The sequence below is a fragment of the Oryctolagus cuniculus genome, chromosome 3, assembly GCF_051225735.1.
Source record: "Oryctolagus cuniculus isolate XC-2025 breed Fujian yellow rabbit chromosome 3, ASM5122573v1, whole genome shotgun sequence".
NCBI classification, from domain to species: domain Eukaryota; kingdom Metazoa; phylum Chordata; class Mammalia; order Lagomorpha; family Leporidae; genus Oryctolagus; species Oryctolagus cuniculus.
The window spans coordinates 70,672,677-70,691,741 of NC_142869.1; the positions used below are offsets into that span (position 1 = coordinate 70,672,677).

The 19,065-nt window shown below is 43.9% G+C and overlaps 1 protein-coding gene across 2 annotated transcripts in view; it reads right to left on the reverse strand.

Moving 5' to 3' along the window:
* The window catches only part of MYO3B (myosin IIIB), a 474,261-nt gene that overhangs the window by 264,145 nt on the left and 191,051 nt on the right, over positions 1 to 19,065 (reverse strand). For both annotated transcript variants that reach the window (XM_070070709.2, XM_089328195.1), the window contains exons 10-16: positions 16,479 to 16,575; positions 15,431 to 15,547; positions 14,823 to 14,927; positions 12,979 to 13,062; positions 11,370 to 11,572; positions 7,134 to 7,232; positions 6,670 to 6,784 (exon numbers count right to left, since the gene is read on the reverse strand). In XM_070070709.2, coding sequence (XP_069926810.2) covers positions 6,670 to 6,784; positions 7,134 to 7,232; positions 11,370 to 11,572; positions 12,979 to 13,062; positions 14,823 to 14,927; positions 15,431 to 15,547; positions 16,479 to 16,575 — 820 coding nt within the window. The remainder of the gene's footprint in view (positions 1 to 6,669; positions 6,785 to 7,133; positions 7,233 to 11,369; positions 11,573 to 12,978; positions 13,063 to 14,822; positions 14,928 to 15,430; positions 15,548 to 16,478; positions 16,576 to 19,065) is intronic.

Sequence of the window (19,065 nt, forward strand, 5' to 3'; positions counted from 1 at the left end):
GGTATTTCTAGGAAACCAGACATCAGAAAATCAAGTATTTTCCTGAATTCTATGAGCCATTCTAGCAAATTATCAAACCCAAGGAGGGGTCATGGGAGCCCCTAGTAGAGAGCTAGTCAGTGAGAAGTATAGGAGGCCTGGGACTTATGACTGGTGTCTGAAAGGGGGGAGGGGGAGTCCTGTGGGATTTGACACTAACTTCAGGTAGATAGTGTCAGAAGGCAGCTGGGGGCCAGTCCTGTGGTGTAGCAGGTAAAGCTGCCGCCTACAGTGCTAGCATCCCATATGGACACCGGTTCAAGTCCTGGCTGCTCCACTTCTGATCCAGCTCTCCGCTATGGCCTAGGAAAGTAGTAGAAGATGGCCCAAATCCTTGGACCCCTGCACCCACATGGGAGACCTAGAAGAAGCTCCTGGCTACTGGCTTTGGATCGGCTCGGCTCAGGCCATTGCAGCCATTTAGGGAGTGAGCCAGCAGATAGAAGACCTCTCTCTCTCCCTCCCTCCCCCCCCCCCATCCCGTCTCTGCTCCTTTGTAGCTCTGCATTTCAAATAAGTAAATAAATAAATAAAAATCATAAAAAGTAGAATGCAATTGAGCTATAGGATACCCAGGGAATTAGCTGTTGTCACAGGGAAAAATCCAACATATTGGTTTATTCAGAAACATGAATGAAAGCAGTTCACATGACTTTAAGTCCTATTTTTCTTTTAAGATTTATTTATTTACTTGAAAGTCAGAGTTACAGAGAGTGAGAAGGAGAGGCAGAGAGAGAGAGAGAGAGAGAGAGTCTTCCATCCACTGGTTCACTCCCCGATTGGTCATAATGGCAGGAGCTGCGCCAATCCGAAGCCAGGAACCAGGAGCTTCCTCTGGATCTCCCACAAAGGTGCAGGGGCCCAAGGACTTGGGTCATCTTTTACTGCTTTCCCAGGCCATAGCAGAGAGCTGGATCGGAAGTGGAGTAGCCGGGACTTGAACCAGCGCCCATATGGGATGCCAGCACTGCAAACAGCAGCTTTACCTGCTACACCTCAGCGCCAGCCCCTAAGTCCTATTTTTATACTGAAGATTGAATACATAAGTAACAATAATGGTATGAAAATAAAGTATATTTATTTATTTAAAAATTCAGATTTTCAGGGCCAGCGTAGTGGCACAGTAAGTTAAGCCACTGCTTATAACACCAGTATCCCCTGCTGGAATGTCAGTTTGAGTCCTGGATACTCTGCTTCTGATCCAATTCCCTGCTATTGAACCTGGGAGGCAGTAGAAGGTGACCCAGATACTTGGGGCCCTGCCATCCATGGCTGTTGCAGACATTTGGGGAGTGAACCAGGAGGTAGAAGAAACTCATACTTGTTCTCTCTCTTTCTTTCTCTCTTCTTTTTCTGTCACTCTGCCTTTCATATAAATAAAATAAATCTTAAAAAAATCCTCAGATTTTCCACATATGAAACAATGAAATAAATAACCAGGAAATTTCTATATTTCATACTCATAGAGAAAAGCATTCCTACAAAAAATATTCTGGCAGTATTGTACAGTACAGTACTTGATTTAGTACTGTACATAGCAGCAACTAATAGTAACTGTCATTAGACCATTGATAAGACATTGTCCCCCAAACTGAGCCTTCCTGTAAACATTTCTCAGTAAAGCCAAAGAACTGAACACAGACTGTAATAGTGACATCTGCTGGATACCCGATAATGCTACAAAGACAAATGATGATTTTAAGCTGGCTTCTACCGTAGATAAATATTGTTCTCCCAACTTCTAAATCAAAGGCAACATGTCATGTTTCTAACTTCAAGAATCACTGTTTAATCACACAACTTAAAAGTGGCTAAGGAGAACAGCTACCAAGTGGGTTCTCCGGGACTCGCCTGGATTTAACATGACAGCGTCTCATTACCTTGATCAATACAGGGAGAGTCTCGCTGAATGCATCAGCACCTGCCCCAGAGACAGATTCCACAGGGTCCAACGGGCTCCCTAGCAGTGAGCTCTACAGCTGCGATTTCTATATCCGGTTATCTCAAGAGGTTATCTAACACACTCAGTACTCTTAGGAAAAAAAAAAACAAGTATTTCCTCTAATTAAAACACGTACACACATTCCTCACACATTACATTACAAGAAACAAAACCTCCCAAATGAAGGCTTCCAGGCATTGCAGCACTGGGATAATTCCCAGTGGGATAATTCCCAAAGGAAACAGCTGTCAGAGGGCATACCCTCGAGACCAGCATCTTGCCCCACTGCTTCTCTGGCAATATCCTCTTCAACGTGATGCCAGGCAGTCATTTAAAGTGGAAAACTGCCCATGACCTTGAGTGAAGACTTACAGGTATGAGCACTGTGAGTCACAAAAGCTCATGGTGGGAAGGGCCTCCTACCTTGGTTCAGTGAGATGACGAGGCAGGGGGTATGCTCCCCTTACTAGGGAGTTACTAGCTTTGGGTGCTTCCCTAGGCTTTATTTCTGGGGTCTTCTCCCCACCTGACTCCTTTAGCCCTACTCAGGGTTAATCAGTTCTTCTTTTCTAACCGAGGAGCCGACTCCATCTCTGTGTTCAGGTCAAAACCTCACCTAAACAGTCACGGTAGAGTTGAATCAGTTTTGTGTCCACCCATGGGATACTCTTTCATCTCCAAAACTTCTTGATCCAATTTCTCTCCACCAACAGCCTGGAGGGCTTCCTCCCCTTGCCCATTTGTTCTTCCCTCATCTCCAGCTGTGGAGCCTCTCCCATACTCTCTGCCTTTTTCTCACCATGCTGCTCTCCCCTTTTATTCCCCTCCACTTTCCAGCTTCCTAGGTGATAAATGGAACTGCCTTCCCCCAGTAAGAAATCTCATCATGATAACTGTAACTCCATGGTCTTGGCTCAGTGTCTCCATCAACGCCCCACTGCAGGAATGTATGCTCTCTGCTTCTGTTCTCCTTTTCTCATGATGTCGGCGTGCCCTACAGAGATGGGGCTGGGGCCAAGGTGAAAGCCAGGCAGCAGCTTGGTTTTCTCTGTCAGCTACTGCAGATCTAAGGAAATCACCCTGGCCTGGCTCCCAGGTCGCTGTCTCCCCTCCACCTCCCTAGGAATTTACTTCCCTACCCAGGCTCATGTCACCTTTTTTTCTTTTCTCTAAGTCTCTTTAGGTTGTCACCAGTTCTACCCTAAATACTCCATTAGGACAAGATAAAAGGCCTTCACCTATAGGCTCTGTCCCAACACCCATACCCAGTTTCTTTTCGCAAAGGTTCATAGTATTTGGCATCTTAAAAGTCAATGGTGGAGCTGGCGCTGTGGCCTAGTGGATAAAGCCACCACCTACAGTGCTGGCATCCCATACAGCACCGGTTTGAGTACTGGCTACTCCACTTCTGATCCAGCTCCCTCTTTTGCCTGGGAAAGCAGTAGAAGATGGCCCAAGTCCTTGGGCCCCTGCACCTGTGTGGGAGACCTGGAAGAAGCTCCTGGCTCCTGGCTCCTGGCTCCAGATAGATACAGTTCCGGCCATGGAGGCCATTTCAGGGGTAAACCAGCAGATGGAAGACTTTCTCTTTCTCTCTCTCTCTCTCTTCTCTCTCTTCTCTCTTTTCTCTCTCCCTCCCTCTCCCTCTCCCTGCCTCTCTGTAACTCTGCCTTTCAAATAAAATAAAATGAATCTTTAAAAAAAGTCAGTGGCTTCACATAGTCTGCCATTTGGATACTGGAAATTCTCAAGGGCCCCCAGGTTACATTCAATCTCCCTTCACTATTCATAATCTATTGTGAAGAAGGGGAAGACTCTGCACCCTGACCTCAAAGGTTCCTCTCTAAACTCTGCATCCAGGGATCTGCAAGGAATGTCCAGTCTTGGCTGTCACATAAACTTTCATGTAGTATTAAATAGAAACCATCCAAAACTCAAATTATTGAATGTTATGATCATCGCTACATCAGCAAGACAAGCATAATGGTAAACAAACAATGTGGTTTGGCTCCAGAAACAGGAATCAAAAAACTTATGTTCACAATAGGTTTAAGGTTAACTCCCCCAATTTCCACAAGGAGCCCTATCATTAGTGGGAGACTCCTTCCTCCTGGGATGTTTCTCTACAATAAACACAGGGTCAAGTGTTCTTTCAGACACTTTTGGCTGGTGTCCCAGAATTAAAATCCATCCTCCTGAGTCCATACTAAGATTTGCCACTCATAATGTTGCTGTAAGGATTTGGGAGAAACCAAAGGGATTCCTTCAGGGAACCAGTGACATTATAAGAAAAGACAGGATGGGGCCGGGGCCGGGGCCGGGGCTCACTTGGCTAATCCTCCACCTGAGGCACCGGCATCCCATATGGGTGCCAGATTCTAGTCCCGGTTGCTCTCTTCCAGTCCAGCTCTCTACTGTGGCCCAGGAAGGCAGTGGAGCATGGCCCAAGTGCTTGGGCCCCTGTACCCAGGCCCTGGGAGACCAGGAAGAAGCACCTGGCTCTTCCAGGTACAGATAGGTGCAGCGCCGGCTGTAGCGGCCATTTGGGAGGTGAACTAATGGAAGGAAGACCTTTCTATCTCTCTCTCTCTCTCTCTCTCTCTCTCTCACTGTCTATAACTCTACCTGTCAAATAAATTTAAAACAAGAAAAGACAGGAAACATAATTTTGATTGAATTGGCCAGTACGCTGAAGCTGTGTCTAGAAAAATCTGCCAGAAAAACTTACAAGAAAGGTCTGTTCTATCAGTTACTTGGCATCTACTGCCTGACTACATTCAACTAATGTCTAAAGTCCGACATGCTACTTTTTGTCTGCAAACAGAAAGACAACTCAGTTAATTCAGCAAAACAGGTTATCTTCAGAGACATGAGAGGACTTCAAAAAGTTGGTGGAAAATGGGATTAAAAAATAAGTTTATTTTGAAACAAAAAGTTGAAATCCATGCAAGCTTTTTCAGAATATACATTTCCATGAACTTTCTGAAGATTCCTTAGATAACCACAACATTTGGAGCCAGAGAGATGAGATCCAACCTTTTCCTTCCATTTCCAAAGTTGCTAATTGACAAAAGTTGGTTTACTTTCACTACGAATGGATGTGGGGACATGGTGAAGACATGCACATATGCATACCACTGCATTCTGGTTCTTCATTTAACAGTCGGGCACAGCCTTGAGAAGGTTCACCAGCTTTTAGGCTTGTTCTCACATTCATTCATATACTCTTCCATCCTGCTGTATTTCTATTGTATTCTCCCCAACAGGGGTTAGAGATGGCTCACTTTAAGGACACACACTTGACACACTGGATTTCTTCTGTTTTAAAATTTTGTTGTCTTAAAGCAGATAGCATCTGTTTTATGATTAGCAGTACATTTCTATTATTAGACAATACTACTATATAACTTCCTGTAGGGCTAAGACCAATTTTTTTTCCAGTTAATCTAGAACCATCTTTGTTTTCATTGAAAGTAAAATATTATTAATCCTATGGCATGACCCCTAAGGTTCCTGGACACTTTGATGTGACCTATGTGACTTTCAGTGGCTTTGCTGCCATCTCTACCACCTTTTGATTCTTCCTTTGATACAAATCAGCTCTGTAAGGTAATAACCATCCAGGACCTTTATGCTGGAGCCTATTTAATTGCTCTCCTCCAAGGAGCCATTGCTCTTCTCTAAGGAGCCAAGGGAAAACTATTTCTATTTTTATCTGACCTTTGGGATTTTCCACTGTCTTGTCAGTTTAAAGTCTGTAGGAGGCTGGCAGAGAAAATTAACAGCTGGCAAGAAAAAGGAAAGGTATGATTATGACTAACATCAACTGTGCTGGGAAGAGAAGAGCTAGCCAAACGCATTGGATTACAGAAGTCATCCTTTATCCGAGTGGCTGTCCCAGGGTAACCAGAATATTCCGTAATCTAATCCCAGAAGATTTAACACTCTCAACCACCTCCTAGTCATTTACCTCTTTTGTTGGAAAAGCTAAAGCAGCTATATATTTTGCAAAATTGATGGCATATGAAGCCCAGACACTATGACATAATGTATCACAGAATAATATTTGAGCCTAGGGTTATAAATAGTCTGTCATCCCTGCATATATTTAATAGAGACAGCCTGTATCTAGTATGATAAGAGTAGTACAGTACTTAGAGCTATTGTGAATAATGTGCAACTGTGTCCCGTGGAGAAGGAAGTGACTACAAGAAAGTGGAAGGGTTTTAATTAATTTGTCAAGGAGCACAAAGGGCTACTTGCATTCATAAATTCCTGTGGCTTGAGTGGAACCTACATCTTCCCATACTCCTCTTCACAACTCACTTTAATGGTTGGAAGGACCAACTCTAAAAGGGCAGTATTGTTTAGGTGCTTGTTACTCTAGCCATGGTCAGTGGACGACAATGACAACAATTCATAGGCACGTGGTCCTTACAACAATGCTTCTCCCACCTTATGCTCACCTGGGCATCTTGTCAAAGGCAGATCTGATTCAGTCACTTGTAGGTAGGCCTGAGAGTCTGCATTTCTGATAAGCTCTCAGGTGGCGGCCATGTTTCCTGTCCTTGGACCATGATTTGAGTAGGAAGACCTCATAGCAAGCGTGCTGCCCCAAGTTCAAACATCCACATCTCCACTCTTCTCATTCTTAGTACTTTTTTCTTTCTCTCTTAATGATCACTTACCTTGTCAGTGAACCCTATAATCCTGAAGCAATGCTGAATTGCTTCAAATTGTCTTCGGTAAGACTCCTTGGAAGTGATGTCATGCACCACACTTCCAGTTTCATCAGCGATGTACCTAAAGGAAGTGGACATCACCAAAAACCATGAGTGCTGACTTGGAAAATGGCACCTCAAATGCCAGGGCTGCCCCTTGGCAAGTTCCTTCTTCGCAATGGCTTTTCCTTTACAGTCTGAGACCTTGGGAGAATGAAGATACCTAGCTAAGTAAAATGGCTATAACTGAGCTTTTGAAGCTTATAGAAAATGCAAATGGGGAGATGTAGCACCTGCCACCTCATCCTGGGTGTTTCAGTTAAATGGGCCATGAGTTTCTAGTAAGGAAAACAGCTCCAATTACTTGTGAATTTGTCACTTGCTAATGGTACATTCATTAAAAATTAACAATGAAAATCCCCGACACTTACCTGGGAGGTTTTTCCTCAGGAAGCCTGAACTCAGAAAGCTTCTTTTGGTGATAAAGACCAGCATAAATATAGTAAAATATGTGAAAATTTTTCTCTCCTCTGAGAAAAGAAAGGGGGGAAAGATTTTTATTTACAACATACCCTGGGCTTCTCCACCCCAACTAATTTACAACATTTTCTTTTTGTGCAAAATGTTATTCCATAGCAAATTTGCATTTTCAGGCAATAAAATGTGCTACATCCCCATTGTAGAGTAGTAATGGTGATAGGATGCGCATGGTAATTATCACACGCTCCGCTCCGTTACTAAGCGCACTTAGCTTAACTATGAGCTGAAGGGAATTTTACAGATGAACATTTTCAAGCAGGACCCGGGTTATTCCAGGCCCCACATGCACGTATCTGTGCCATGGGCCTTCTAGAAGAAAGCTCTGTTGCTTCAGAGAGAGTGAAGGCCTAGGTTTGAGAGATCTGACAAGTCCCCTGCTCAACTGCAGCCAGCACTGGAAGGGGCCTGCCACATGCAGCAGGGGAGGGAGTGGAGTTGGTTCCAGAACTGAGACGGGCACGCTCCCTGGTTGGCAGAAGGGACGGAAGGGACATGCTCAAACACTGAATGGCAAGTGATATGGCCAACACATCTGAGAGTGTGGACAGTTTCTAATCTACTGTCATTGCTTTTTCATCAAGGTGTTAGTTACAACAGACCGGCGCTTTTCAATAACCGTCCCTCAGCACAGATGTGTGAAAGGCATTGCTCCAGACTCCCATCATTCCTCTGGAGGCAGACAGTCCCTTCTCTTGATACCCCTGCATTCTGGCAAACCCTCTCCTTGGCCAACCTGCCTCTGCGGAAGGAAAGGGATCTTCCTTCTCCCTGTGCCCCTCCTGGGGACATGGCCCCTACTCTTTTCTGAGTCTCCTCCTCTTCCTTGGGCTGTTCCTCCTGTCAAAGCTCTGCAGGTGCGTTCTCACCCCTGCTCCGTGTTCTAGATGCCACTCCTTTCCATTCCTCACTCACTGGTCCACTCAGCTCAGAAATCGGTTATTTTAAAAACTTTTTTATTTTTAACATGTTTTACTGTGTATATTCAGAGTATACTACAGGATATTATGGGATATATAAACATAGCTAAAAGGTTACTATTCAACTGCCACATGTATTGGGTGCCAATCATGGCAAGCACTGTGCCCAGTGCCTCGGACACTGGGCTGAGGTTGTTGGAGAATCCCTTCTAGGGGTGGAGTTGAAGGAAACTTATGACGAGGGCTTTGAAAAACAAGCCAGGGGCTGAGATGAAGAACACTGTTGAGGGATGAGGGGTATTTGTGCTAAGTCAAGGAAGGACTCACCAAGGAATCCACACAAGAGAAAGATGGAGCTGGAAGGAGCTACAGAGAGAAAGAGAAAAGCAGTCCAGAGAGACAGCACGGAGACTGAGCACAGTACTCGTACCCACACAGGACCAGAAGACGGCCAGTGAGAAGGGGGCAGGCGGGCATGGCAGCCCCCACAAGGCCTTGGTAGGCCAGACTGAGGGTTTGTTCATAAAGCAATGAGAATTTTTTGAAGTGTCTGAAGCTGGAGCTGGGGCACATGTTAGTGTGACAGGAATAGATGGGTTGAGAAATGTTCTCTCTGGCCACAGGATATGGAGAGCAAGAGTAGGCTGAGATGCACACTGTGGAGGAACCAGAAGACCATCCTGAAAGACTGAGGGCGGATGGCGAGGAACGGGCGCTGGCTCCCAGGTTTCTAAGATGAGCAGCCAGTGATGCTGAGGCAGGAGGGGGAACGTCTGGGCTGAAGATCACTGTTCTTTCACCTCTGTGGAATGTGCTGGCTTTGACTGCCACCTGCCACCCCCCACCTGCCGTAGTCCCGCCTTCCTGAAGTTCTGCAGCAAATACCTCTGGTTCTCAACTCTCCCAAGCTTTTCCCACTAACGTTTACCTGCCCCCAGCACAAATTCTCTGTGATTTTCACACTTTTATCTCAAGGAATGGCAAGGTTTTGTTGCGATCACAAATGTGCCCAGATCTTAGTGGCTGAACTCAGCAAGGGCAGACGTCTTGCCTACAGCACCTGTCCACGGTGGGTAGGCGGTGGGGCTGTGCTCACTGGAGTCACTGGCAGGCTGTGCAGAGGCAGCAGCCACCGTCTGACACTGACCTGGCTGTGAAGGATTACCATTAAATGCCCATTTGCTTACACCGGCTGTATGACCACACCCAGCTGCAAGGCGGCCAAGAAGGGGGACTCCACGAGCATGCCCCAAACAGGGCAAAATCACAAAGGCACTATAAACCCTGGCCCAGTCTTCTCTTGCTCTCATGGCAGCCGTGTGAGGTTGGCATCACTGTGCCCCTCTTGCATAGGAGGAAAGCAAGGTATGAGGGTATGTATGCCAGTGAGCCACACGGCAAGGTGAACAGTGCAACCAGGAGGAGGCACCTCCTCATGTTACACTTCACATTTCACTACAGGGCACTGTAGTTTCCATTCAGGCAGACAGAGCTCCCTAAACTTCACAACTCAGAAAATTCAATCAGGAAGCCACAGGGAAGCTTTAATACCTCTCGCTCTTTCTGTTCCTTGTTAGAGTTCATGGTAGTGCCCAGTGGGTGAGGATGCAGCAAGTGCACAGTGGAGGAACTTGCTTCGGGTCTTAACCAAGGACAAGACCTGTGCAATCTACTTGCGCGGTATCCTTCAGACTCGCCAGCTTCTCTGCATCTCACTGCTGCCACCTGAGTCCAGGCCCACAGTCGGAGCCATGGGGACTCGGGCTACAGCCTAACAGCCTCAAGCCAATTGCTCCTGCATCTCCCTCTTGGGCCCACTGACCCTACTGCTGTCATTTCACAAGGCAACGTCCTGCATGACAGGGTCCCAGTTCCATCTTTGCCACTCTCTGTCTCTCTGCTCCTGTGCCCACCGCATGGCCAGCTCTAGTGACCCCCAGAGCCCCTCCTTCTCCTGGACTGGGGGTGTGCCCCTCCTCCCTCCTGTTTCCCCATCATGGTACCTTACATGGCTTCCTGGACTCATCACAATGAAGTTTATTTGTTGACTGCCTGTGATCCTCCCGTCCCGTCCTTACCACCCACACACTCCCGGCTCTGTGAGGACAGGGCCCCTGCCTATTCTGTTTACTCCTGCAATCCAGCAGAGAGCTCCGCATCGGCACAGAGCAGGCATTCAACAGGGCGTGGGTACCCGTGCATGCAGCCCTGCTCCCAAGGGACTCCGCTATCCTACAATAACATGAGTAATATAAGGATGAGGGACTAACACTCTGATAGCATGTTCCAGGCCAAGTCTTCCTTTAAGTCATTTTGTATAAATTAACTCATCAATCCTCACAACAACCCATGAGGTGGGTACTAGTAGCACCTCCATTTCATAGCTGAGGCACAGAGAGGATTAGTAACGTGCTCCAGGGCACACAGAAAATGTCAGAGAGGGCATCTGAACCAGTGCCAAGTTCATGCTACTGATTACTATTACTATACTACTCTTTTTTTTTTTTTTTTAAGATTTTATTTATTTGAAAGACAGAGTTACAGAGAGAGGTAGAGACAGAGAAAGAGGTCTTCCATCTGCTGGTTCACTCCCCAGATGGCCGCAACGGCCGGAGCTGCGCCTATCCGAAGCCAGGAGCCAGGTGCTTCTTCCAGGTCTCCCACATGGGTCCAGGGGCCCAAGGACTTGGGCCATCTTCTACTGCTTTCCCAGGCCATAACAGAGAGCTGGATCAGAAGAGGAACAGCTGGGACTAGAACCGGCGCCCATATGGGATGCCTGCACTTCAGACCAGGGCTTTAACCCTCTGTGCCACAATGCCAGCCCCATATACTATTCTTCTTAAAACAGAATAATTGTTATTTTATCTGTCTTTCAACCCAGGTTAAATACTAACGTGTAGAATATTCCCAGTGCTTTTACTTCGATAAGTTTAATTCTAAAAGAACTAACTAGTGATTTTTCCAAGCGTCTGCAATGCTGTTAAATTGTATCTGATACACCTGCAGGCATACCTATCGCTAAAACACTCCACTCCAACTTTATGTACCCTCCCCCTTAGTATCCTGTGCTTAAGTAATTCCTTATTCTTGAAGGTTACAGGAATCCTAAGAACAGGGGTGGAAATGGAACCATTAGAATTCCTAGTTTATACTGCATCCCAGTTTATACTGCAGAGCAAAACCAGAATAATAAATTGGGGCACCTACGCTGCCTGTTTTATAACTCTGGATTTTTCAAGGAGATATTCAGAGATCCTTGCCCCCATCACAACTCCGGTTGGTGTAAACATCATTTCCAGATATTTGCCAAAACGGCTGGAGTTGTCATTGATGACAGTGCACGCGTTCCCAAAGGCTTCCACCAGGGGGTTCACCTGCAGAATCTTCTCTCTCAAGGTCTGGTTGTTGGCCTACAGTAAACAGAGAACAGTCAAGAGAGCCACCAGAACTACAACTCCAGCACCCCTCCTTTGCCCACCAAAGTGCACACTGTCCTGTATGAAGAGCTCCACTTGGGGGAATGAGCACCAACCATCAGCATCCTTCTCAGATGAGCAACAACACAAGTGCAAATGAATTAGCTTAGTCTAGACTGGGACAGCAGTTTTGAAATCTAGCTGCACTTCATTTAAAATCATTGACATATTAAAGACCTAAATACTTTAGGAAGAATTTTAAATAGAGATCCTATAACTTTTCTTACTCGTTATAATATTCAATAAATTCTATCTATAAAATATTCCTTACACAGAAAGTTAAAGACTGCATGTTCTCCCTTATATGTGAGAGCCAAGATCAAAAAAAAAAAGAAGAAGAAAAAAAATTAAAAAAAAAAAGAAAGAAAGAAATATCTGTATGTATTCAGTATTGTTGCAAACAGAGTTTTGTGAAACTTGGTCTTTATACCTTTGTCAAACCAATGGTTAAAAATGTTATACCACTATAGTTTTAATGATCTGTGATTACTTTAAAATTTACTGTATCTGGGTGGAATGGTCATTTTTCCATTCATTTATTGTTGATAGCCATTGTCTATATTCCCACTAAAATGGGTCTTTTTGCTTTTCACTTGTTAAACTTATTTGGCAAAGCATAAAGCCTTTTTACTATAATGTAAATTTAAAATATGTTATTTCAAAAACTAAAACAGAAAAGAAAGAAAGGGAGAGGGAAGTAGGTGGGAGGAAGAGCAAGAGAAGGCGGGAGGCAGGGAAGAAGGGGATATCATGCCATTCTTAAAATTTTATCTATGAACTACATTGAATTTTAAAAAACTGACTAAAACTTAAAAAAAGATAATTTAATATTCCTTAAATTCTTTCTTAATCACATAGTACACTATATCTTAGTATAACTAACCACCAGTATATGTCTGAAATCATTCATTCAACGTCCGTCTCACCTTGCTGAAAACGTTCATGGCCCTCAACTCTTGCTAATTTCCATTCCTTTCCCGTTTCCCTCAACCTTTTATTTCCCATCCCTTTAATCACCATCGTGGCTGTCTCTCATCCTGTCCTAGTATTTAACCACCTTTAATACTTAATGGCTAAATGTCTCTATTACATTGCAAACACAAAAAGTTAATTGCCGATAATCTAGCAAACCCATGCTGGCATTATTTTCCTCCCCACATGGAAGAAGGATGGCATACTGCCATCCTAAGAGGCCTCACTACCAGGAGGCAAACCTAAGAAAGATGGAATGTTTTTATATGACCGCTAATAAAAAGCAGCACACATCATTTACAAAATACACAGCTACTCTCTATGCAGGAACTTCTAGCCACCCCTCCATAAAGTAGGTCAGGCAATACCTTTCCCAAGAAAGTCAAGTGCTGAACAATCAGGTGGGCACTTTCTGTCTTCCCAGAGCCACTTTCTCCACTGATGACGATACACTGACAAAGAAAAAGAGAGTGGCAAGTGGAGAACAGCACAGAAATGGTGCGTGTGTTCAGCTGTGGTTTTCACAGAAACATCCGTTATACACCTTCATATTTCACTGAGCCATTTCTCGGCGGGGTCTTTCCTCTCCTATTCGGGGAGAGCTGCATCAGGCTTTGGTGCAGCTGCTTGTGTTTGAGTTGCATAGATGTGACAGCATCTCCTTAACCAACCTCCTACCAGAGGTTTTTCTCTTTTATTATAAACAGTATTGCGATGAATGACCCTCCACACAGGCCATTCTATCTACATGCAGGATCATCTGCAGAATAAATTTCTAGGGATGGGGATACATTTGTAGATTTGGTAGATCCTACCATATGATTTCCTGAGGACTGTACCAATACAAAAATGTGCCTGCTCCCCTATAGCATCACCAACAGAGCACTCTGGGTTTTGGTCAGTCTGATAAGAAAGAATGATACCCCCTTGCATTTTTTGTATTATGAGTGAGGTTGGGCATCTTTCCAAAGGCTTCAGGTCAATTGTATTTTCTTTTTTGTGACCTGCTCACATCTCTTGGCTATTTCTTAATGGTACTCATATTGTTGATTGTTTTATCATTCATCTCTAGGCATACCTTATGGAAAGAGAAAATTAGGGGGTGTGGAATAATACAAATTACATATTTAGTCATTATCTCTGGTTCATGGCACAGAGCCCTGAAGACCTGAGAATATCCTGAATGATGGGAGGAATGGGAGGATCTTCTGGAATTCCCAAGGAGTCCCATTCAACCACAACTGGAGGCTACAGCTAACAAGGCGGTTTGAGGTGGGACCCCTAGACAGCTTCCTGATGGGGGCTACTCATTAGAGGAACCAAACACATGACAAGATGGAAAATGTATGAGGAAAGTGTATGGTTAACTTGTATTGAGTTTAAACTTTATTCGGTCTTACCCAATACTTCATAATTTCTCAGCAATTATATGGTGGGGTACACAGTGCACCCATGTACAATTTCATATAAAAAAGATTAGGAAACTCGGAGACCTTAATGGGAAGGAATTTCAATTATGCCTTCTATATTCTGGTTTTCTAGTAATTTCAGAAACTGAAATGTTATATATTTGAAAGGCAGAGAGAGATAGAGATACAGACAGAGATCTATCCTGTGCTGGTTCACTCTGAAATGCCCACAACAACTGATGACGATACACTGACAAAGATTGGATTAGGACAAAGACTGGATTAGGACACAACTGGGAGCTGGGAACTCAATCCAGGTTTCCCACATGAGTGGCAGGGACACAGCCACTTGGGTTATCATCTACTATCTCTGAGGGTGCACATTAGCAGGAAGCTAGAATGGAGAGTGGAGCCAGGACTCAAACCCAGGTTCCCTATTATGGGATGTAGGTGTATCAAGCGGCACCAAGTGCCAGCTCCTACATCCTGTTTTCATTACAATTTTTGCCATGTAATCAGGTTGTACTTGCTCTCTGTTCTCATTATATTCATATTTGAAATAGCTTTATTACATTTTATCAAAGGAGACACATGGTCTTGATGTGAATGTTGTTCATTTCCTGGAAAGGGTTTTTGCATTCTGGCGCTCCTAGGGCTTTATCAGTATTGCAGGTTCATTACCCATTTCCTTAGTTCAGCATCAGCAAGCGAATGTGAGGGTTTCAGAAAGACTTACAGGCTGAAGAGGAAGACACAATCTGTCTTACTGTGGGCCTTGTTAGGAGAGGAAGGGGAGTCCTTACCTGGTCTTTGCTGAAAGTAACCATGCACTGGTAAGCAGCGTCGGCTGATGCAAATATGTGGGGGGGATTTGAGGCACGTTTCACCCCATGATAAAGCCTGGAAAACTGAAGAAAAATATAACCACTTTGAAGAGAACTCCCAATGCTCCCCTGGACTGTCTGTTGTTCCATCATCTGTTGCTCATGAAACCAAGACTTAGCCACCTACTAGGGGACCTGGTGCATAAGCTCTAGAGTTGGGGTACAGGCTCTGGAGTTTGGAGTTAAAGTTCAAATCCTAGAGCTGCATTTATTGGTTTCATGAACTTGTGAAAAGGAGTTAACTTCTCTGTTAACTTCTGCTAAGTCTCCTTGTCTGCCAGCTGGACCTCCTCTTGGCACCTGTCTCCCAGGGCTGTGACCCAGGGCCTGGCTTATAGGAAGTGGTCACTTATCGTTAGCTATTATTGTAGCAGTTGCCTTGTAAAGTTACCGCATTATTTTCCGCTCTTTGCAGCCTACTCCTCCAGGGTGGCATGATTTTATTCTCACTTTTTCCTTCCTGCCCTTTGCCCTTGTGATCTTGGAGTTCCTAACAAGGAGCAGTATGCTCTTCAAGCATCCCTTACCTGTGGAGAGTATATGCTTAGATTCTGGAAGGGGTTTAAGGCAATTAAGATGTCTCCAACATATGTGTAAATCAGCAAGTCTGCATAGCGCTTCTGCAGCTGATGAACAATTGTATCCTACGAGAAACACAAATGATACCGGGCTCAACATTTCTAATCAAGGGAGAGAGTCTAAAAATGACAATGAATTTATTCTTGCAGGAATTTATTTCTCTCAAAGATTAGTCTATGTAAATCATACAGTGACCCTGATGTACCAAAATATCTAAAATGATACAGATACTTACCTTGAAAAAAAAAAATTTAGGAATATACTGAAAGCATTGGGACATGCTGAAGGGCATTGAGATCTTTAACAAAGGTTTCATTTGTTACTGTAAAAAAAAATTGCCTCACCTGCTCAAAATGTTCTGTGTAGAATTTGATTTCTTGGGCTGTTCCTATTGATAATCCAGACAAAACATTACCTTCATTTCTGAAAGTATTACACTTAAAATCTAGGTGGCAGGAATATTGAACTGAAGGCTTTTATGACACGTTACTGATGCTGGCATTGAAGCTAAAGGTCCCCAGAGTTACAGTCAGCAGAAGCAGAGCCAGTGCAATTAACAGCTCTATTAAACATGCATACTTTAAATGCGATTATCACAGCCTTCAATTTAAAATTCAAGCCATATTAACTTCACTATTTCCCTACATCAAGTGGCTCTTCATGAAGAACAACCAACTGTCTTAAGGGTTAACTGAAATTTTTTGTTAAACAGAAAATAAATTCAGCTGAGAGAATCTATCAAGGCTTAGGATACAAAGGGTTTAACAAAAAAAATATACATTTAAGTCCTGTTGTCTTCTCCATTCTAGGAACTATACATGAACACAACATGGGATTGTAGTCCCAGCAAACGACTGCACCCTGAGCATCACCCCTTGGCTATACCAACAGCTAAATTTCCAAATGACCTTGGGAGAACAAGGTCCACAAAAGGAAGTTCATACCATTCACATAAAACAAATGCTCAACAAGAGTTGTCCACTAAATGTCCAGTACCTCATCCAGAGCCTCCAGATTGACCAAATCGTCCTCCAAGCAGTATTTTTCACCATCCTGCACATGATAGGGTCGTCTGGTATGCATCCTTTCATGCCTACAAAGGTAGCAGGAGACCAGTAGCAGCAAGACAGGAAGTAACATAGCAGAAAGTGGGCAATGAGGATGTTCACAGCCTTATCCCACAACGCATCCAAAGACTTTGGAAACAGAGACAGGAAAAGCAAGTCCAGTCCAGGCCCACAAGCTCTCTGTGTCTCTGTGGATCTATCTGGGAACAGCGACCTCCAGAATCCGAGTCTCCCTGTTGCCACATGAGGAGTGTTACCAAATGGGCCCATCTAACACATGCAAGTAGATTTACTTTTCTTAAATGACAGCTCCAAACTTCCAGGAATACATATCTCCTACCTTTTTCATCTCAGTGTCAGGCATACAGTCCTCAATGGAATATTGTCATAAGTGCTCTACCTCCCTCAGGGTCCCCTTACCCCACCCACCAGCACCACTTCCAACTTTTTCCCATATATTTTAAAACTACAGAAGACTTCAGAGAATATTATAGCAAATGCCAAATAACTGATCATCATTTATAGTTTATTCTATTTGCTTATCTGAAATCCCTCATGACCCTTGTCCTACCCCATTCTCTTCTGATGAGATGACCACTGTTTGATGAGTATCCCCCAGTCCATTCTAAAATACTGGTCATATGCATATGAGCAATATATAGGTTCTGCATGGCTAATTATAAAAATGATACCATAATGTAGGTTTCATCCTGAAAATTTGCTTTTTGCACTCAACATTAGGACTTTTGTTTTTTAAAAAAGATGTATTTATTTGTTTGAAAGGCAGAGAGAGAAAGAGAAGGGGGAGGGAGGCAGGGAGGGAGAGGGGGAGAAGGGGAGAGGAGGAGAGAAAGGGAGAGAGAGAGAAAGAGATCTTCCATCCACTGATTCTCTCCCCAAATGGCCAAGGATAGGTCAGGACTTAGAACCAGGGGCTTCTTCCAGGTCTCCCACATGGGTGGCAGGGGCTCAAGGACTTAGGCCATCTTCTGCTGCTCTCCCAGGAGCATCAGCAGGGAGCCGGATTGCAAGTGAAGCAGCCAGAACTTGAACCAGCACTCACATGCAATGCCAGCACTGAAGGCAGCAGCTTAACCTTCTACACCATAGTGCTGGCCCCAACATTATGACTTTTTAAACTATCTACCTACATAGTCCAGTCACTTTATGTACTGGGTAATATTGTAACTTATGACTGTGGACCAACTCATTTACCCAGACCTGTAACATTTAGCTTCCAATTTTTTATACTACTAGAAATGTATCAAGAGATACATTTTTATAGGCATACTTTTGTGTATATATGTGAGACTTTCTCTTAGGGGTATTGATCACCAAGTATTTTCAAAATTTGGTTGCTAATCAGTAGGGATCCACTTTGGTATGCCAAAATATAGTTCCTTAAGGTACAAAATTTATTCAAGGTCAAATAGGCCTTCCCATAATTCCCTTCATGAACTCATGAACTGAAAGTAATGCAAAGGGGAAGCATTAGCCTCAAACTTAAGAGCTCTGGGCCCTACTCTGGATCCAACTCAGAGCTGTGAGTGATGTGGTGTGTGGCATCCAGCAAACCCATTCACAGGCAATATCTCAGTTTCCTTCATTGATCGATATACTCATTCACAACTAGTCTCTCTCTCTCAAAGGTGGTTATGAAAGCACATACAGTCATGGATATATAAATGCAAACAGGCTTAAAAAAATGCACCAGGTACCATTCTTACATCCCCAAAAAAATGTGGAATCAACAATTTGCATAGCTCCACATATTCCTGCAAGCACTAGCTATGAAATCACACGTAACAAACCCTTCCCTCCTCCATGTGCTATAAATTCACTAGTTCAGAAGCTTCCCCACTTTGTTCTTCCCTGCCACCTCTCATGTCCACCATCATCACAGCATAAGAGGATGGCAGCCAATGACACAATTCCATCCGACATGCTGGCTATGGCTGAACATTCTGCTGTAAGCACCATCAAGAAGTCATGGAGTCCTCAAGTACACTCTGTCCCTCGCTACACAGTTCACAAAAGCAGGTAAAGAGGAGGAGGTGAGTCTAGCAGCTCTGCATACTGAGTCTTAAGTTTATAACAAATTGGAAATTGGCAAAAAAAGACAGTGACTTTTTCTCTTTCTCACCTATTAAATTAAATCTTCTCAATCAGCATCATCAAATCAGTCTACCTCTAACTTTTCTGCCTAGCAGGCTTCAGAAATTGCTACCTCCTTTAGTTTCCTCTGCGGCTATAGTGTTTGGAGCATCTACTGAAAAGAAAAAAACAACACAATTTGTTCCAGTTTTGATCTCCTTTTTAAAACACTATCTGAGACTTCACTTATACTTATAAAAAGTGTTATATTGTTGTATATTTCTCTATTTTGGATGAAACTAATGAAAATAAATTTGGTTCAAATTATTTTCAATTTTCTTGAGTTAAATGAGCTGTTACAAGCAGACGTCAATTCCCTTTAAATTCGCATGCTCCGCCTAGTGCCTTAATTGCGAACAGCA